General features: G+C 30.4%; 2 protein-coding genes across 2 annotated transcripts; both read right to left on the reverse strand.

Annotated features, from left to right (window-relative positions):
- Nucleotides 1-11,143: 11,143 nt before the first annotated feature.
- On the reverse strand, nucleotides 11,144-13,109 carry LOC149063239 (uncharacterized). The gene is made up of 2 exons (XM_089215579.1): nucleotides 12,834-13,109; nucleotides 11,144-12,352 (listed from the first exon to the last, which is right to left on the reverse strand). Exons 1-2 carry the CDS (start codon nucleotides 13,107-13,109, stop codon nucleotides 11,144-11,146), a joined length of 1,485 nt encoding a protein of 494 aa, XP_089071705.1.
- A 4,556-nt stretch (nucleotides 13,110-17,665) lies between these two features.
- On the reverse strand, nucleotides 17,666-19,353 carry LOC149063240 (uncharacterized). Its single transcript, XM_089215580.1, has one exon. It carries the CDS (start codon nucleotides 19,310-19,312, stop codon nucleotides 17,666-17,668), a length of 1,647 nt encoding a protein of 548 aa, XP_089071706.1. The 5' UTR covers nucleotides 19,313-19,353.
- Nucleotides 19,354-22,447: the final 3,094 nt, after the last annotated feature.

Below are 22,447 nucleotides of genomic sequence, written 5' to 3' on the forward strand. Positions count from 1 at the left end.
GAAAACACGAAAAGCGATAACGGAAGGTTAGGAGATAAGGGAGAAAAAGCGCGTAAAGTAGAATAATGTCATGGAAGAAACGCGGAGTACAGGCAGCGCCTCAAGTGGGATTTGTCAGCGACCTTAGCAGTAGAACAAAACAGAAGAACTACTTTTTTGACCACTGATAACTTACTTTATCTTACATATAAAATCAACAATTTTCACGGTGTATTATAGGTATAGTAATAAACGTTATATAACAACATTATACATTAGGTACACATTAAACATTATTTTTTCAATTCTATATCTTATGAATGGTGTTTAAGACAACAAAAAATACCAATAATGTATATTATTATATTGTGAACATTGTGAAATTAATTACATATAATCTATTGTTAAGAAATATGATATTAATATGTTAATAGCAATTCATGGTGATGTATAATATTAAGTTAACTTAAGCATATACGATGTACAGTTAGTTCTAAAGTATAGGGAGCATTGTTAAGAGTACAGCATGACGTGGAATGATGAAATCCATAATAGTACACATCTTACAAATAAAGAATTCAGTATAAAGCCATTTAGCAGAACTCAACTGTTTGTAGTTAAAATACCTAGGTATCGATGTGTTATGTATGTAGGTACAGACAACTGTTCCAAATCTTTTTGAAATGATTCAATTGGCTAGTTTCACTTGGCCATTTTCTGCAATGAGAAGAAATAATAATTACCTCAGATGTACTATGTCAAAGGAACGGTTTTCGAAATAAACAATACTTTATATGTGGCTTGGTGAGGCGTGGTCGTACGCTCAATCTGTGGAAACGCACTGAGCGTACGTATGGGCCGCAGTTGCTAGCTCCCAGATGGGTGACCACCCGGGATTTTTAGCAACATATCCTTGCCACACATACACAAACACGTGTTACAACCCCACCCACTTAAAATCCTACTAACAAAAATATACAAAATAACCCCTACCGTTCTACCCCACACCAAATGGCCTATGTTGCTGCGGGTTCCCCTTAATAAAAAAAAAAAATCTTTATATTGATAGAGATATTATTGTTGACACCGAAATTATTTTAAATTAGAAAAATAAGAAAATCCATTATATATAAGTGTTTTGTTCATTTGTTAAAGGTACATGTAAAATAAAAGTGAGTTATTACTTATTACTTATTACTCTATTTATTGTGTGTATGTGTATGAACTAAGCAATATAAATATTCAATTATATTTTGTTTTAAGCAGTAGAATTTTCACAGTGTATAATAGTAATAAACGTTATATAACAACATTAAAAGATTGTCCATTGCAAGTTGTATGTATATGTGACCGTCAATGTCGGAAATAAGCCATTATCAGTAATGACTAGTCAATATTAGCAATGGCTAATTAGTAATTAGTTAAGGAAATACTGACAATGGCTAGGCAATATTTAAAATGCCTACAATCGATAGTTAATTTGGGTAATATATTATTTATTTATTTTTTATTTATTTATATAATTTAAATCAACATAACCATGATTATTATTATTATCTAAATATATTTTATTTATTTTCACAAGATAAACTACTATGGCATTTTGAATTACATAATTTTTTAGCTGCTTGACAAGCACATCGATTATTTTGGCATTTTGTTTTACAATGACACCTTTCATATCCCTGAGTCCCAGCAATACTGCTATGCCCGGCAGCCTCTCCGAGAGTAATTTCCTTTTCTTTTGCTGAATTTGTAGTCTCCTTCAAATCGAGAAAGTTTTCGTCACATGGTACGATTTCTGTTCTCGTGTATCTGTGCTTTAAGAAACCATTTTCTGTACCTAATATTGTATAAATAAAAAATTAATTTTTTCTTATAATTTTCTCATTTTTAAATTTAACCACTCACATAATTTGTACAAGTCATCTTGAACATCGGTGACAACAGCTAATAAGTTAACTAATCGATAACCACCTTGGAAAATAACGATAAATGACAATAATATAACATTGACTAAACTTACCAGCCAATTACGGAAATATACACCAATTGCCTACAATGACTGGTATGCACCGGCATTACTGGCATTACCGTTATTGCCGGAATTACACTTACATTATACAGTACACATTATCTTTATTTTTTAAATCAATAACATACTGAAATTAATTATCAGTACCTACTATATACTATACTGTACTATATTACAATATATTATTAATATGTTAACAGCAATTCATGGTGATATATAATGTTAAGGTTACATAAACAAATTTCAAATATTCAGTTAACTTAAGCAATTACAACGTACAGTTAGTTCTATCAACACGGCAAATAAAGTATTGAAATAATCTAACGATATAGGGAGCATTGATTAGAGTACAGCATGTGGAATGATGAAATCCCTACTATCCCAAATACACATCTTACACATAAAAAATTCAGTAGAAAGCCATTTAGCAGAACTCAACATGTAATTTAAATATCTAGGTACCAATGGATTATGTACAAGGCCGTATTTAAGAATTTGACACCAAGAGGTTAAAAAAAAAAAAATACGCCTCATTAATCATTATACAAAATACAATTAGTCGCCCGGGACAACAGTATCCTGTAGCGGCTGTAGCTCACACCTAAATACGGCCCTGGTGGTGTATGTACAGACAAACAACTGTGCAAGAAAACGTATAAGTATAAATTGATACCTATGGTACCTAGTGAGTTATGAGTAGGGCCCGGATTTATATGCAATAAAAATCTATAAAATATGCAGATTCATATCATAAATATGCAAAAAATATTCAAAATGATTTTTTTTTTACAAATTAACAATATATTATGTATAAAAATTGTTTATTAATAAAAAAATGCAAAATAACATTTTTAATGACATTGTGTAAGTATAAAAGTGTTATAAATTAATTAAAGTATTACTATTTATATTAAATTATTATTATTGGATGAGTACCAGCATGAAGTAATAAATATGGATTTCAAGTTTTCGAATTGAAAACTCCTACGATTATCTCGAAGCATACTTTTGTACTTGGAAAAACTTCTTTCCACGTCACAAGATACAATTGGTGCATATTTAAAACTCGATAAATCTTCAACTGACAGTTCCTCGTCTTCATCACATTCAGTTACCTCGCTGTTGATTATACCATCGATTTTTTTCAATGTTAAATATCCACGATTTTTTGACAACACATTTTTAAATTTAGATCTAGCGAAATCTATTCCTGGCCCTCCTTCTTCGAATTTAATTTTAATATTTTCTATGAGCAATAAACTATTTCTTAAAGTAACATTCGATTTCTCTAGTTTTGTTATTGTATCTATTAAACACTGAAAGTGTGTTGTAATAACGGCAAGCTCATTTTTCAACTCTTTATTATGAAATAAACTACGTGCGATTTCAATACACTTCGCTTAATTTTGGTTTAAAGTGTTAATAACACATTTTACCTCATTGAAATATTTCCTATAATAAATTGCTGCTTCAAGCCATGTACCCCAACGAGTTAAAATTGGTTGTGGAGGTAAACTCAAATTGGGATACATTTCTTTGAAAGTATTTACACGTGAAGGTGCTTTTAAAAATATCTTTTTAGTATTTGAAATTAATCGATCGACATTTTGATATTTTTCTCTTATGACTTCAGCTACTCTGTGTAGTCCATGAGCCATGCACGTTACATGAATTAATTTAGGGTAAAATACTTTAAGAGCTTCGTCAGATTTAACCATGTACGGAGCAGCATCTGTTACATACAACAATACTTTTTCATGAAATATTTTTTCGGGCCATAAAATGTTCATGGAGTCATTAAATAATTGGGAAATTGTTTGAAAATTTGCCTTTTGTAATTGTTGGGTACATAATCGACATATGATATTTTTACGCATTATATGCGTCCGCCGCCACCGATAAGCTGTGAGAGCGGACTTGGACCTCACGAAGTGGGGAACCGCGCTGTCGCATCTAGCCACCCGTCGCCGTTGCGCCGCCGCTGGCCGTTGTCGTTTTCCAGCCGTCTAGGCAGACTGCACGAGCTGCATGTTTCTCTTTGTCGCGAACCGACGCCCCGTCGTCGTAAATCACCATTGTGCGTTTTATTGTTTTTTTTTTGTGCACCCGAGCCCTCGCGCTCACCAACACATTGCGTCCGCGATCCGTGTTTGCCGAACCCACGGCTTATTTTTTTTTTCGCCTGCCCGATCTTTTCGCTGTGCGCCCCGGGCCGTGCACCTACACGTCCACGTGGTTTCCGTCCGTTCGCTTGACGCAGTGCGAACTCACCGAACGCGGTGCGCTCAACTAGTTTTTTTTGTATTGTTGTGTCGTTGTGGACGACGTCCGTCCCGCAACCCGAGCCATGCTCAGAATTTGTTAACTTGCATTCGCGCCCACGTGTTTTCGCCCGCCGTCGTTACCGGCCGCATATACGTGGTGTCGTCGTACCTGTTCGTCACGTTCGACGTAGGTGCAAGTGCTGCACACCAGTTCAACGTCCGTTGTCACCGTCTCACCGTCGAACCGGGTCAGTTGCCGCACTCTCACCGTGGTATCATCGAACTTTCTTCGTATCAGGTCGTACACACGATTATCTTGTTTGTTATTGTTTACATTTATTACTCGCATTACGCGACCCATACGTTTTTTTTTTGTATTATCATATATTGAATTATTATAGTAGTGTTTTGCCGATCGAGTTGTGATCGTGCCATGACAAATACTATTACTAACACTAGTACGTAAGATATTTGAATTGCAGAACGCCAACAATAAATATTGTTCTGTACATTGCCACACCATCAAACTCAATGTTATTAGTTATCTTATATTCATGTCCTTATAGTTATACAGTCCACTATCTCTCTCTCACTCTCTCCTCCTTACAGGGATCTCTACCGGTTTTCGACATAAGTAACTACACGCCCGACGCGTAACGTGTTGACCGCCGTCCGTGCGCGCACGTATTCGTCATCGGCTTTACAGGTGCAGCCGTCTTTCGCACAGTAATTGCTCAACCGTTAAAACAATTGGTTTTGTACATTCTTCAGATGATAATTTCCCAATTATGACACTAGCAACATATCGTCCCTGTACATCAATTGTCTCATCGATGGAAACCCAAATTGGACTGTTCCCTATTTCATTCCTAATTTTACATAAAACTTCATCATAGCATAAAGGTGAATAGTTCTTTCGAAGGGTAGATTCATCTGGTAATTTGAGTTTTAGATATTTTTCAAAAAACAATTTAAACTGTGGATTGTTTAATTTAAAAAGTGAAATATCGTTAGCCACCATAAAATTACATAAATCTTTGTTAAACTCATTTGTATTTTGATTATTAGTTCTGACCTGATTAAATGTTTTTTTTATGAAAGGTTGAGTGATCTTTTCTTCTTTCAATCTGCGATTCGATATATGTTTTGCAGTTTCTAAATGTTGTACCACTTGAAACTTTCTGTTACATGACACATTTACACAACAAAAATTGCAAAATAAAATATTTCCGTCTGTTTTAAATATGGTTGGATATTCATTTACGTACCGGGAAGCATTATTTACTTTAGGCATTATATAAAAATAAAAGTCACTAGTTAGATTTTTTAAACAAAATATACCGTACACTGTACACACTACACCGACGAACAACAGCTAGTAACTAATATTACTTTAATATTATGTTAGCTTAATCGCATGTCCCAGAAATCAGATTATGATATATATATATATATATATATATATTTATCTATAAGATAACGTCTATAATGCGTCTATACCTACGTCTGTCACGGAATTCCCTTTTATAAAATATTTTGTTTTATTCGGTCGAATTATATTTGTCAGGAACGTCGGCGATCGGGCAAAATCAGCATGTATATCAAACTTTGAGTAAAATTTAAAATATTTTATCAAGTATTTATTAAATATGCACATTTTATGTAATTACCCCGAAATATGCAATTATTATGCATTTTGATGCAAATATGCAAAAATATGCAAAATAAAAAATTAACAATATAATCTACGTTTTACGAAACGTCAAGATATTTAATCAGAATTATTATACGTCAAATGTAGAAGAATATGCATTTGCATAAAAATCCGGGCCCTAGTTATGAGTCACAGTAAAACTGTAACACAACTTATTGTAGTTGCGTGTGTGTGTGTACAGTCCAATTAAAACATAGTTTTACCTAATTACCATTAACACAATCATAGGCAAAATCAATAACAGCAGTAGCCAGTAAGATCAAAACAGGTATAAGATGAGTTATGCAATTTTAATATTTGTTAATCTACTTGAATGTGCTGAGGTGAGAATTATGTTATGCAGAATATCGATATCAGATACTTGTAGTATCTCATGTGAATACAGTGTACTTAATTACTTATACGAAAGAAAGTCCATTATAACATACTGTGAAATGTATAAGTGTTTTGATCATTTGTTAAAGGTAAAATAAAAGTGAGTTATAACTTATATATAACTTTGTGTGTGTGAACATGAAGTAAGACGTTATCTTGGGTTAACCGGATTCTTTCGCAGATTTGTACCACGTTATGCAGAGATCGACAGACTACTGTCAGAACTTTTAAAGAACGATGAACCATTCAAATGGACGGCAGAACAAAAACAAGCTTTCGAAAAATTGAAGCATAGTATAACCAGTAGTCCAGCTTTACAATTATTTAATCCATCATCTTACACAGAACTTCATTGTGATGCTAGTCAAGTGGGTCTGAGTGGAATGCTATTGCAGCGAGGTGAAAGTGATAAGAAAATGCATCTTGTTCATGCTGTTTCGAAGAAAACAACAACTGTGGAGAAAAATTACCATGCAGGTAAACTAGATTTAATGGCTATAGTATGGAGTATTACGCGTTTGCGTCATTTACTCATTGGAATTCCATTCATTGTTATCACTGATTGTCAAGCCATCGTACATCTAAATACGAAAAGAACAGTTAATCCACAAGTGGCACGTTGGGCAAATTTACTGAGTGAATATGAATACGAAGTAAGACATAAACCAGAAATTAAAATGGCGCACGCTGATGCGTTATCACGAGCACCAGTGGACATACCAAATGATACAGAGCAAGAACTTGAAGATTATGAAGTAATGTTAACAATGACCGAAGAGGAGCATGTGATGGCCATGCAGAGAAGTGATGATAAGTTACGGTATATCATCGATAACTTGACAAAAAGATCAGAAGAGCGCTCTGTGGCTGAGGACAGCATGATTAAGGGATATGTTCTACGTAAAGGTATATTATATCGAATTGTCAAGGTGCAAGAGAAGACACGGCAACTGTGGGTAGTACCAGATGGAATGCGAAAAAGTCTGGTGGTTCGTTGCCATGATTTATCTGGTCATTTCGGAATAGATAGGACGGTATCTAAGATAATGGAACGTTATTATTTTGCCCGTATGCGCAGGTATGTTCGATATCATATAAAAAGCTGTCCAGAGTGTATGCTCATTAAGGTTCCAAAGGGGCGTCAACAAGGTGAACTTCATCCAATTCCACCAGGGAAAAGGCCATTTGAAGTTATTCATCTTGATCACATAGGACCGTTCATAAAATCTACGTCAGGTAATAATCATATTTTGGTATTAGTTGACAATCTAACCAAATATGTGAAATTATACGCAGTGCGCAGATGTGATACTGATTCGGTATTAAAATGTTTGAAAAGTTTTATATTGCTACATGGCATGATCCTTTTAACTTGTACTTTAATTTATATTTGTTTAATAACACAGCGAGGACGCTGTAAAACTCAGGATGACCGAGTTGTTGGCAACACTACTAGGAGTGACAATAGGCTTAGTAGAGTGAGTCGTGAGTGAGCGAGCAGAGTGTGCTGTGAGCTATGTCCAGCTACAGTAGTATTGTGATTGTGTGGTTTTGCTACTTATGTTTAATTATTATATTCTTGACTAATTGTTTTAATAAAAGTACATGTAAATTATATGCTGCGTTAATTAGTTAATTGTGATATTTGGAATCCTGACTAAATTAAATTCTCAAGATGAATAACTAAATTCGATATTATTAAATAAGACGTATGAATTTGTATATATAATTATTATAATAGCATACGCCAGTATAAAATTGTGTATAAAAAAAAAAAAAACATAGGTCAGCTTTAGAAAATATACATTTAGATTATTATCCCGTGTCCACTGTTCCAAAATAAAACAATACATTTTACTTTATATTTTAAAATAATATTTTATGCATGTAAATTTAAATCTTTTATACATTTATTCATAACAGGTAGTTGCATTTTATTTTTTTAAGAATTTACTAACGCATTTGTTAATTATAAGTTTTAGAAATTTGTAATTTTATATTTTTAATGTGATATTTAATGCATTTCATATTTTAATATTTATAAAATAATTTATAATTAATTGTACAATTAATAATTATACAATTACATATTTAGTCATTAAAATTATTGTGATACTTATGAGTAAGCTTTATTCATAAGATATGACGTTTTATTTGTAATAATTAAATATTTGTAATTTTTGTAGTGTAGACTATTATAATGTATAATAAATGTTATAACATTTAATTTAAATTCGATTTTGTTATTATATTATACCTAATTATCCCGATGTATAATAATTTATAGTTATTTATACAATTAATAATTATATAATTACATATTAAGAAATTAAAATAATTATAATAGGTACTTATGAATAAGCTATAGTCATAAAATATGACATTTTTTTTGTAATAATTGAATATTTATAATTTGTGTAGAATATATTATTATAATGTACAATAAATGTTATAAAATTTAATTTAATTTGGATTTTTTTTATTATATACCTAATTATTCCGATATCATTATAATGATTTTTGACTTATCAAAATAAGTCGAAAACAAAAATTGTAGTAACTGTTTTATTATAATCTACATACATTACTAACCAAAATAATGTTTGGCAATTTTGTATAGCAATGTTTTTATTGGATTTACACATGAATCTTTTTATCTTTATGAAAAGGGCGTAATAATAGTGAACAAAAAATGGCATAAAAACATGGTTTAGTACTTCAAGAAATACGTCTTATTGAAGCGGTCTACGGTAAAAATACCTATCATATAAATCGTAGAGGAAAGTTTTATTTAGAATCGCAAGAAGTCGGATTTTAGATATTTTTATTGATTAGTTAAAAATTAGTGGATAAAAAGTAAAAATCGCTAGCTATTTTATCATGCAATATTGTACAATTGGTACGATATCAAAAATCGGTCTTCTTACGATTCTAGATAAAATTCTCCTCTACAATTTTTATGATAAGTATTTTTACTGTAAACCCCTTCAATAAGCCGCATTACTTGAAATATGAAAAATTGGTTTTTATATATATAAAATTCAGATACGCGCGAATACGAATGTCGAAGAAAACTAAAATAAGTAAAATTATCTTGGTATTTTTATTCTATGCAAGGCTGCGATAGAAAACCTGTTTTGATCTATGGTGCGGTACTGTCGTTATTGCGGGCGGGGTGGTGGTATTACACCGTAGGCTACTGCCGCTGTTTACGCCGTTTACGACCGCCGGACCGCAGTACATGTCGGGTGTAATTAATCGTTTTTTTTCCGAAAAACATGGTTTCGTACTTCAAGTAATATGGCTTATTGAAGGGTTTTACAGTAAAAATACCTATTATAAAAATTGTAGAGGAGAATTTTTTCTTGAATCGTAAGAAGCCCGATTTTTTATATATTATTCTAATCGCCCAATATCGCATAGTATATTAACAAGTTTTTTTAAACTTTTTATCGACTATTTACTAAACTAATTAATAAAAATATCGAAAATTGAGCTTCTTAAGATTCTAGATAAAGTTGTCCTCTACAATTTTTATGATAGGTGTTTTTGCTGTAAACCGCTTCAATAAGCCGTATTATTTGAAGTACAAAACTATGTTATTATGCAATATTTTGTTCACTAGTGCGCCCTCTTAATACTATATTATTATTCCAGACAATTCTATTTTTATAATAATCCATATTATTGGTTTATCATTGTATTTAATTATTTTGGTATTTATTACAATTATTATTATGGTAAATCTATTATTGTTATGATGTTTATGCGATCTAGTATTATTATTTCCCGATTGTCACTAAAAATAAAATACAGCATTATATTTTCAATAACTCTTGTGTTGTGCACTTTTGTTTTAATTTTTTTTATTATTCCGTTTGGAACCTTTAACCGTGTTGGTTTCAACTATTTTCTGTGTTGTGGTATTGGTTATTTTGTTTTTACTATTTTTTAGTAAGATTTATTTATTTTATATTTATCGATTACCTTACTAAATATGGCTTGTCGAAAAGCTGTTATCCCAACTCAGACAATCGTGGAAGCAATTCTTCATTTTAAAGATCGGATAGTAACCGAAGTCAACGGTGATAAAAGTAAGAATTTTTTTGTAAATACTTTGAATAATGTTATATTAAATACCTACTGTATTTGAATAAATTCAATTACCTATTTTAATACATAAAGCATAATTATTGTATTATCTAAAGTGTGTAATAAAGGAAAATTTACTAGGTACATAGTTTCACCTTTTATTTTTATTTTAGAACGAATTTTCGACATATTATTTATATAATAACTTCGTAAAATATATTAGGTTTATAAGAATAAAATATTTTTTTGACTATAGGTGAAAATCATTTTTTTTTAAGTTAATTATTCTATTGCAATATATTTTTTATTTTTATAATTTTTCATATTTCATGGATTATTATTAAAACAATGGAAATTACGTACCTAGGTAATATACCTAATAGAATATAATATAATATGGTAAAAATAATACCTGTATAATATATATTATTATAATTTTTTATATCAAAGTTTTAAATTAACACGTCATATTAATAGAGCGATATCCTTTCCCAAGGGCGCCCGCAGAAATTTTCACAGGGGGGGGGCAAGGTGTATATTATATATATAAAATGCTAAGTTAGGTTAGGTAAAATTCTGTAATAGGTATACAAACATTGGCCACAAAAGCGGGAGGGCATTCCCCCCTGAGGGTGTCCATGTCCTTTCCCTACCTAATTCATTGTAATCATTTATTGATAAAACTTAAGGGTTTAAATTTGCTGCACAGTGTATTGGATATATGCAAAAAGCTTTACGGCTTTTAAATACAGTTTTAATTGTTTTAATCTCAACAGAATTTAAACAGCACATTCCTAAATGTTCAAATAATTGACTCTCAATTTTTGTAAAAATTTCATGTGCATCAGAAAGTCTAGTTTCGTCTGATTCCGCAGTTGTAATTCCAACTGATCTGGGTGACAAAATTGACAAAATCGAATCTACTTGTGGCCAAAATAAATCATCATCTAGGATACATTGTTTCACTTCTTTATCTATAGTTCTTTCTAATCCAACTGCTACACTTGTTTCTTTAAGAGCTTGCTGATTTTTTTTCACACTTTCCATCATTAAAATACCACCAGCCCATCTAGTGTTACTAGGTAACTTTAATGTTGTTACTGAAGTGTTACCGTAGATTTTTTTTTGAATGTTTTTAAATGTACTATGTAAAATGTGAGTATTTTTGAAATTATTTACTATTTGTTTAACTTGTAAAAGTAGCTTACTTATAGTAGGAATAGCACATAAGTCCTTAAATAACAAATTTAAACCATGCGCCAAGCAACCAACTGAATATATGTGTTTATATTTTTCGATTTCCTTTAATTTTGCCCATGCTCCTTTCATTGCTGCTGCATTGTCAGTACATATAAGAAAGAATTTTTCTTGTCCAACTTCATCAAGAACATTTGCAATTTGTGTTTTAATATATTCAGATGTCTCTCTTTCTTGGCCTGATATTATGCTCTTATAGAACACAGGTTCAGGTGTAGTAATAACAAAATTAATTACACCGTCTCCTGTTATGTTTGTCCACCCATCAGTAAGTAATGCTAGACATGTCGCTTTATTAATTTTATTATTCACATCATCCATTACTCTCTTATACTCAGAATTTAACAAAGAGTTACTTAGCTTGTATGGAGACGGAACTACAAATTTTGGCCTAATACTCTGGAAAAAAGTTTTCCAATATGGTGTTTCAAAAGCAGATAAAGCCATACCTGAATGGTATACAGCTTTAGCCATATTTATTTCCAATTCACTTTGTTCTTCTATTGTAATTCGATCGAAAAATGAAGTTATCTTTTGTGTCTTAAATTTCACAGATGGTCCTTGAAGTTCTGATTGAATTACATCAAAGTTTGATGTAGAAGCCACAATATGAAATGAATGGTTTGTGTTTTTATCCTAAAACATAAATAAAAGTAAATAAAGAATAATATTATAATACATTTCACTATTTTAGATTAACTTTGACCTTGTTTACAAAAAATAATATAAAAAAAAAACAATTTTAATAAGTACTAAGGTATTCCTAATAATATGCTTTCTAGTAATTATAATAAATTACCAATGATTTACTTATCATTGGAAAATAGTTAAACAATTGTGTTTAATAAATTATTTTTAATTACTAATTAATGTCCATTAATTATAACACTAAATGTTTATAGTTTTACACCTATTGCTGGATTATTTTCACTTTTAACAGTTTTAACTTTTAAGAGATTATTGATAATTTTGTTAATTGAATTGTAGTCATTACTCATCAAAATGTATAAAATGTGTGAATAAAAAAATGTTCTTGACATTAACAAATAAAATCAAAAATGATTAAATTGTTTTAGTTATATTGTTATCAATTGTATGAACCTAGAGGAATACTTACAGTTGTTGTTGCCTCTAACATTTGAACTTCATCAGGTGTATCCGTATCATTTGTATACCTTACTGATTCTGATAAATTATTTCTCTTAGCAGACTGAGGTAAATTTTCAGATATTTTCTGCTTAATATCTAGTGGACATTTTTTGCATTGAAAAGAAATATGTTGTTTCATCCTAGTGGCATTAGAAAACTTGTACTCAAATGCACAAAATTTACATTTCACCGATTTATTTTCATGTTTGTCAAACAAATCCCAAATTGAACACAATGGTCTCATTTTAAATGTTTAGGGAAACTGAAAAACCTCCTGAAAACAGATATTGATTAACTAATTTGAAATTTTATTATAATTAATAGGTACCTATATCATATACATTAGGTTAGGTAATTCTAGTTTCAACATTAGCATAATGTATTTATGAATAGTGAGCACAGACCATAGTAAATACTAAATAGTAAAATAGTACGATCACAAAAAAATTTAAATATCAATAGGTAAAAAAAACACAAATGTCAAATACTGTATTACCTCATTATAAATATTAGTAATATTACATTATTACTTACCTATTTTATAAAGAATTGATATTCTAAGGCCGCGGTAATAGCATAGCAATAAATAAAAGTAATGACTTAACCACTTTACATTAACAAAATTAAACAAATATTAAGTATTGAGTTGTAGATAATAACACTAATAACACTAATAAGTTACGATGTTTTTGTTTTTACTTTCTAAGACCGTGGTTTCTATTGATTCTAAGTTTCTTATCAAATCTAAATCAGTGTTGTATTTATTTTTATTTTAGTTACACAACGCGACGGTCGACGTCAATAATTATTGTTTATACTTTATTATATTTATTATACTACAATAGTGCAATACTACTATTCAGTCGAATAGTACCAACTACCAATTACCAAATAACAATATTGTCAAATTGTATGGATGATAAGTGATAACTTTACTGTTGCCTGCATCCCACCAATGTCTTCAATTTTAATCTTACGTCACTAATTGTTACGTATTTCAGTATATTTTTTATTGTTTAATGTTTATATTAAAAATATAAAAATAATAATAAATACGTTCTAACTTCTAGTTCTAATGATGATGGTCAAGGTCTAACACTCTAACGTTATTTGGAAAATTACAGACTTCAAAGATTATGACATAAATACTAAAATACATATAATGGGTAATGTGGGTAATGTTATTTTTAGAACAATCAACAAATATCCAATAATATAGTACAGTAATTTATGATAACCGATCGTACGCACTACGTCGCGCGCCGTATTGATAAATGATAATAGTATAAATGTATAATACCTTTAACCGATGGGTCGTTGAATGTTAAAACTGGACTTTCAATATACTTTAAAATAATTTTAAATTTTTAAGCGTAAAATAAATTATTTTAATTTTCTCTAAATTTTCCATATTTTCTTCGAGTCTGTGAAAAAAAAACTGTTTTTTTTTCGGAAATTGTCCGAAATATACTTTTTTTTTAATTTTCCAAAAACTTCGGTTTTTTTCGGAAATAAATTATTTGAATATTCTCCAATTTTTCAATATTTTCCGGGGCTCTGGGAAAAAAACTGTTTTTTTTCCGAAATTTTCCCGAATTTTTCCGGAAATTTTCCGAAATTTTGATCCCTAGTATTGAAGGTTGTGAAAGAAGTGAACTAATTCAAACACCAATATTGCAATATTAATGTACAACTTAAATAATAACAAATTAGATGGTTTACAACAGTTTATAGACAAAAGGCTAAGTACTGAAGACTCAAAGTGTGGATATGTAAAAGATCATAATAATCCCTGCAATGGGCAGAAAACTACTACAGTTAGAGAATCAAAACTGCATTTGTTTATAGAAATATTTAACTGGCAAGGTAATATTTGATAGACAAAAAGAAAGGCTGGGGCGTTAAATAGTTAAAATTTGATCTATTTTTACTGAGTAATATAACAAGTTACTTTTTTTTTAAAGTAATTTCAACCTTATGAGAGTGAAATTTTATATTAGTATAATATAAGTATAACTGTAAATGTACTATTATTTAATAATACGGTAATATGCTAAAATCAAAAAAAAAAAAATTATAAATTAAAAAAAATTTGTTGTTACTTTTAATGTATGATTCATTTATGAACTAACGTCATAACATACTTGAATAAATATGACATAACTATATAAAAATCTTACATATATGTTAAAAGTATCATTACGAACCATACTTGTTACTTTTTAATATTTAACTTAAAATCTTTACAATTAAAAACAAGAAAAGAAATTTTTAACAAATCAAATTATTTAGTTAACCAGCTCCGCCTTTCTAAAAAGTATAAATAAATAAAATAGATGTAATGCAAAATATTAAAATTATTTTTTATTATGAATTATTAAAAATTCGATTTTAATTTTTAGGAGAAAATGTTAATGAATATAGTACAGAAGCTCTTCCTAAACTGGAAATTCAACTAAAAAACATTCCTGAAGTCCTAAAATATTCGGAAAAAAGTTATGAGCTTCGGGGTGTCTGTAGTTATCGTCAAGGACTAAGTCGACTTAGATCGTCAATAGGTCACTATTTTGCATATTGTAAACGTGGTCTCCATAACTGGGAAATATATGATGATCTAAAAAAAAACCCAAGATGGTCAAAGAAACGACCACAGTTTCTTGTGAAATTTTAATTTATACCATGTAGTTTAAATAAAAATGAATTTTTTTTTTTTGAAAAGCTAAATACATAAAAAGATAGAATACTTATTTAATGTTTTTTTTATTTTATCTGTTATTACATAGTTTTAGGAGTAGGTAGTCAGCTGTTTTAATGTACGTTATATTCGTATATTATATTATAGCCATAATTTTATAAATTTTATATTTTGATATACTATAGAATTGTTTCTTGTACGTATATATATTATATATAAGGTACGTCAAACTGTAATATGACCAAGGCAACACTTTACTCACGGTAGGTATAAGTATTTGTATGCACACATTTGTAAGTAGGTACCTACATAATTTTAAATTATTTTTTAAAAACGTAACTTGCCTAAAAACATTTTTTTTTAATTTTCAAGTTGTAACTGTGTTGACAACTATACTCAAAGAATGTCGGTACAACAATATGTTATGTTTTATTTATTAGACTCACAAACAACATAAATAAAACGCTTCAAACTACTTTAAATTAATGTTTAAATTGTTTTTAGACAAATAAGTACATCATACACCATTTTTAATTTAATATAATATAATCAGCACAAGTTTAAAAAGTACCTAAACAGAATTTGCAACTACAATTCGTGCTCAAATCTTTATTTTTCGATTTTGAGGGGGGCTGGTGAAACGGTCAAAATAGATAAAGGCCGATTACTCGGTAACTATAGGCGTGCGAATTTCGGGAGTTGCGTGCAAATTCATGCTAATTGCGTGCTAATTATTGGCAAAAGAAAATTTTGGAAAATCTTTATTTTTCGATTTTGAGGGGGCTGGTGAAACGTTTCAACAGCCCCCCCAAAGTTTATTGATAATGTATTATTTAATATTATCATGCAAATTAAGATAATAATCTTGCCAATTCATGCTAATTCCATGCTAATTTTTAGTGCAAAAAAAATTTTAGATTTCTATATGGGGGGAGGGGGGGGGAGGGGCGGCGAAACGGACCTAATTCTATGGTCATGAAGTTAGCCCCCCCACTTTGGCCGATTCACTTCAAACCGGCGCCAATATTTAGCAAATTAATTGCAAATAATTGCAAATTGCAAATCAAATGCAAAGTCACAAATCAATAAATGCGTTTGGGGGGGCTAACTTCATTCAGCCCCCCCCACTTTGTCCGATCCGTTCCAAACCAACGTCAATATTTAGCAAATTAATTGCAAATTGATTTTTGGAATTTGCAAATCGATATTCTATTTTTGGCAATTTTTTAAAAAAATTTGGTCAGCCCCCCCACTTTGTCCGATCCGTTCCAAACCAACGTCAATATTTAGCAAATTAATTGCAAATAATTGCAAATTGATTTTTGGAATTTGCAAATCGATATTCTATTTTTGGCAATTTTTTAAAAAAATTTGGTCAGCCCCCCCACTTTGTCCGATCCGTTCCAAACCAACGTCAATATTTATCAAATTAAGGGGCCTCACTATACCATATATTTAAGGAGCAACATTTAGGCAATTTCCAATCTTTTCGTCGCCGCCCGGGATCTATGTGTTAGTCGTTAATGAATATTAGTGTGCGTGTGGCTCAATGCGGGTACCGCTTCCTTCCGCACCATCCACCAAATAGACGTAATCATTATCGTAAATCGTAATCGTTATCGCAATATTGCATATCGAATAGTTATCGGAAATTATGTTTTCTCGTACGAAAAGTAGTTGCAAATAGTCTGCAGTGTGTAACGTAATTATAGTATTATTTATTAGGTAGGTTATAGTAGGAAAAAAATGATTCTACCCTTTTTTACTATAAAGTATTTAACTCCGCAAGTCTCGCCCAAGCCTCGGTTACCTTTAAACTTACGATCAAAATATATGGAACATAATATAGGTTGTACATTTAAAAAAAATATGGCTGAAAAGGGAAAAAACGAAGCATAAACATCTGCTTTATTAATTTTATTATAAGCATTATAAATTATTACATTATTATTTATTTTGTAATAAAAACACATCTTAAATTTTTGATAAAGGTATTTTTATAATACATAATAGAATAATAATTGTGATAAAATAGTATTAAATTATTTAGATAAAACTATAACAAAATATGTACAATGTGAAATAGTATATAATTCAAAGAAGTATTAGTGTAGTTTATCCCCTTTTTTTCCTTTCTTCGTTTTTGCTTCCATAATATAACTAGGGTTTCTTATTGACATACTTCTGGTATGTCTGGGATCAACCAATTCAGGAAGAAGACAGTTGAAGAAAAACATTTTTAGTTTTGGAAACATTTTGTTATCCCAAAATATATCATCGCGTTCTATTGTTTCATATTTTATACCTTTATTTGTCCAATATGCTATTATACCAAATCTTCGGCCAGTGGCGTGTAGTTGTCCCTGTACCTGGTAGTAATATTTGTGGTTGGTATTTATTCCTATGATATCTTTATTTTTATTGATTTTCCATAGTGTAATTTTTCTTTGGAATATTCCTTCTTCGGGCGTTATATTTGCTGCTGATAAAGGACATTTGAGTTCAACTAGTGTATCATCGCCGATTAAACCATCAGGTGTTGCTCCTAAAAAATAATCCTTGGAATCTATAAATAAACCACATTTTGATATTTGCACACCTAAAACTTTTTCCAATTCCAATCTAGCTTCTTCTTCGTGTTCACGCCCATACTCCATTGCTTTACAGTCTATATCAGATTTATATAGCATACTTTTAACTACACTATCACATGATGTGTCACTGCGTAAGCAAATAATGCGTCCAAAATTCGAAGCAGTAATAAAATTTCTTCTGTAATCAAGCCATTCTTTAGATCCCGATTGTTCAATAGTTTCTCTTTCAATAATTTTCCGATTAGCTGACATTTCTTTTAATAATTGTAAAACGTTATTTTTTTCTTCTTCGTATTGTTCTTCTGTCATATCTGGTTTTTGAGAGTTTTCGCCATACGATGGATCTATGTTATCACTTCGAAATTTTAATTTTTTTCTATAAGTTTTATGTCTTACTTCATTTTGTCGATTTTGTTTATTTTGACGTTTCAATTCCAACTTCATTGATAGACATTTTGTGCCAGGGCTACGCTTGAGTAAAGCTTTATGTAATAAATAAAGCGGGCGTTTTGTATTTTTAATTACTGTAGCTGCAGAAACACGGCCTTGGTATGATCTATTCATGGCAAAATTAACTCTTTTTCCTCCGATTAATTTAGCGATAATACCGTTCAACGATTCGACGACGTTACTGTCAAAATTGTGCATTAGACTGCGGCTATGTCTGGCCAAATAACGAACAGGTTGCATTAAATTATAATAAAATAGTGAATCTGTAGCTTTAATTTTTTCTAAATAATTAATGGTATTTTCTTTGTTGCAAAAATAAGACGAGCATTTATTATGTTGTCCAAAAATGTGATCAATTGAGTTCAAAATATCATTTCGTAAATCATTATCGTTATCTTTATTTTTTATTCTATATTGTATCGCCGAAACTATTCCTTTACGCAATCTTAAAATATTATTTTGTAGTAATTTTCTATTTTCCAATTTCCCTGCTTGTTTTTTTGTAGCGATTTCCCTCATTTTCTTACAAAAATTCCTTAATAAATGATTTTTACATTCAATTTTTTCAACGGTACGATTTTTGTAAGGTCGTGCTTCCAAAATTTGTTTATAAACACTACTATCGCCGTCAGCAATTAACTTGTGGTATCTAATCCCATACATACTTTCACTTTCTCTAAATCCGTTAACAATAACTGCAGCCTCCATTGATGAGGATCCATCAGACGATTTCCAATTTTTATAGCACTCGTGAATTTTAACTTTGTCTCCAATTTTCATTCTAGCACAAGTTGAGCAAAATTTATTTTTTACACCCATATACAATACTTTTTTTGTACGGTATCCAACGATTGCAGCCTAAAAATATATATGATGGAAAAATGTTAAAATTGTTAATTTCATTATCTATAATATTATTAGGCATATTTCACTTCATTTCAATTAATATTAAATTATTAATTTTTAATATTTTAGATTCTGAGCAGAGCGATGATCGTGTATTAATTTTACAATGAAGTGTATTTATTTTTTTATTTTTTGTGTCTATAATAATCTATATACCCGATAAATAGTTAGGAGGTCAACATTTAAAAATTGAAAATGTAATTCAACTTTCTTCATAATTTTCAAATCATTTTATAGGTAGTTAAAAAATTATAATATGTTCAATTTTTATCTGGGATGGAAAACGTTTTAAATTTTTCCGTTTCCGTTATTGTTTATTGATTTCAAAAATACTGTTTTGACTTTTGTTTCTTTTTATTCTTATAAATTATTTTAGTACCGCGCAATATAGGTAGATACAAAAATAAAATATTTAAAATCAATTGATCTTAATGGGTGTTATAACTTTTATAAAAATTAGAAAATTTTAAATTTTAAATTTTAAAAGTGTATAGTTAAAGTGATACACTATAGTGTTATATTTCTAAAGTAAATAATTAAAAAGCTGGTAAGTAAGTGGATGTCGCTCTTCTGTACAGTAGTTTACAAGTGGGTAACTGTAATGGATGGTATTAAATTTGAATTCAATGATATTATATCATTGTATACGAAAAACGATTCTGATCGGAGACGAGTTTTCAGTCTAGGATATTTTATACAATATTAGTAGTACGTAACACTGGCATTTGTTGTCTCCGTCTTACAAGTATCGGTACAACAGAAATTGAATGAATATCTAATATTGTAATTCAAATGCGCATAAAAATTTAATTTAACTTTCCAGTAGAAATTTTTTATTTGATTAAAGTAGACAAACCCATGAAGAATCTTGTATAGAATTTTCAAACCTTAGATTTAAAAAAAAAATTTTATAAATTTCTAACACAAAATAAATTGTAAATTTTCATGATTTTTAAGTATTTTGTTAAAATTCGAACTTTCAATGCTTATTAAAAAAATTTGTGGCTATATATTTTTAATTTTTTTTAACTACTATTGCGACAATTTATTAGAAGTCTTGTATCAAATTTTGAAGATTTTTTACCCAACGAATAAAATTTTATTGTCATTTATAAAAAAAAAACTAAAAATGATTGAAAATTACAAATGTCTATAAATAACTTGGAAAAATTTAAAAATTTTATCATGTATAGAAAATGACTGAATAAACATTCTGTGAAAATTTCATGTTTCTACGGTAATTAGTTTTAGAGTTACACCAATATCTAAAATCGATTTTTTCATCATTTTAATAAAAAAAAAAATTTTAAAAACCACACAACATTGTAAGTCAATACATTCTTCACTCCGCTCAGAATCTAAAATAATAATGAAGTTTAACATACAGTTGTAGTTATAAAATACATCTAAACATAAAAATTTGCTCTTATGCATTGAAACAAAAATACTAAATGGTAAGTACAAAAAAAAGATAAACACTGATAAAACTAGTTGTTTTCGTGTAATAAATTAATAATAATTTAATATTTAATAACAAGTTACCTATAACCAAATATGGAATCTAGGTCTAGTGTTAGAAAGTCATGTGTTATAAGGTCAGATATTATAATATTAAGTGTCATAAAAATCAAATGTTATAAAATATTTAAATATATTTCTCATAAAAATCATATGTCATAAAAGTTACGTATTATAAAAATTACAGTAGATATAAAAAATTGAATTACTATATATTATGTGTGAATTAAAATGTTAATGTTAAACAATTTTAAAAAAAGGAATAATTGTAAAAATGTTTAAAATTTTAAATTTGAAGCAATTGCTTTAAGAAATTCTTTTATATCATACCCAGGGTTCTGCTCTAATTGTTTACATATATTTTGTAATGTATTATTTTTTATGATAGTCTGTATCCGTGCTCCGCATCGACAAATCCAATAAAATACAAGATTATCGTCAATTTTTCGTTGATATTGTCTATTGAATATATATAAATAGCCATTAATATCCAATGTATCACGCTTCTCATGAATGGATGGAGTGACGGTCAAACTTAATTCCATTTTCATTAAATTATACAAAAACTTTAAAAAATAACTTTTTGTAGTCTGAGTGACTATTCGTTTTCGTAGACTGAGTTACTAATGACAAACTATATTCTTAACTGCCTCTTGCACTATCGGGGTCGACGAAAGCCCACCTTGCCGTGGTGACCCCGCCCGGCTGGACTTCGGTTCAGTCGCTAAGAGGCTTTCACACTAACCCTCGTCCGGGGCAGGCCGACCCCGGACCGGACTAACCAGTAGGCATGGCATAAGTGCAACCGACGATCTAGCCCGCCGTCGGCCAGAGGGTGTAGGGCTATCAGGGGGCAGCCCCCCCCTTAACCCCACTAACTATGAACACACAAACAAAAACATTAAAACCGTCTTGGGTGCCTCCTACTGGGAGGATCGGACCCCAGGAACCGGCTGTCGGGAGTAGTGCTCGTCCCGATGGTCGTCATCATCATGCACTAGGTTATGCGATAGTGGATGCGGATTGGACAGGTGGAATTAAAGATATGGACGCACTAAGATTAAGAGGAAGTAGAAACCTCACAAACCGGCCAAACAAAGACGGCAATAAATGTGGTGCGATGGCCAATTGCGCAAGCGGGCGCTTAAGCACCAGACGGCTCAGTAAATGCAAGGTACTTCGACTACGTGGGGGAGCCCGTAGCTCCGAAAGCGATATGGAGTCAGACGTTGGCACGAACCCGACCCCTAAAAGGAGGGTTCAGGACTCGCCATCTACTGATGAATCGCGAAAAGCCAAGAAGGGCAAGATCGAAGAGAACATTGACCACAGGGAAATAATGAAGGCTTTTAGCCAGCACGCTGGCTGGATGGAGCAGACTATAACAGCTGAAAGGTCTAAAAAGCTGACAGTTGGTTC

The sequence above is a fragment of the Diuraphis noxia genome, unplaced genomic scaffold, assembly GCF_037042655.1.
Source record: "Diuraphis noxia isolate RWA-SAM2 unplaced genomic scaffold, SU_Dnox_SAM2 contig0001, whole genome shotgun sequence".
NCBI classification, from domain to species: domain Eukaryota; kingdom Metazoa; phylum Arthropoda; class Insecta; order Hemiptera; family Aphididae; genus Diuraphis; species Diuraphis noxia.

Excerpts from the sequence above, each read along its gene's own strand:
- LOC149063239 (XM_089215579.1), bottom strand. The coding sequence starts at position 13,109 with ATGAGACCATTGTGTTCAATTTGGGATTTGTTTGACAAACATGAAAAT. Across the intron at positions 12,353-12,833 it reads TGTTAGAGGCAACAACAACT|GATAAAAACACAAACCATTC; the intron begins GTAAGTATTCCT and ends TTTATGTTTTAG.
- LOC149063240 (XM_089215580.1), bottom strand. The coding sequence starts at position 19,312 with ATGGAGGCTGCAGTTATTGTTAACGGATTTAGAGAAAGTGAAAGTATG.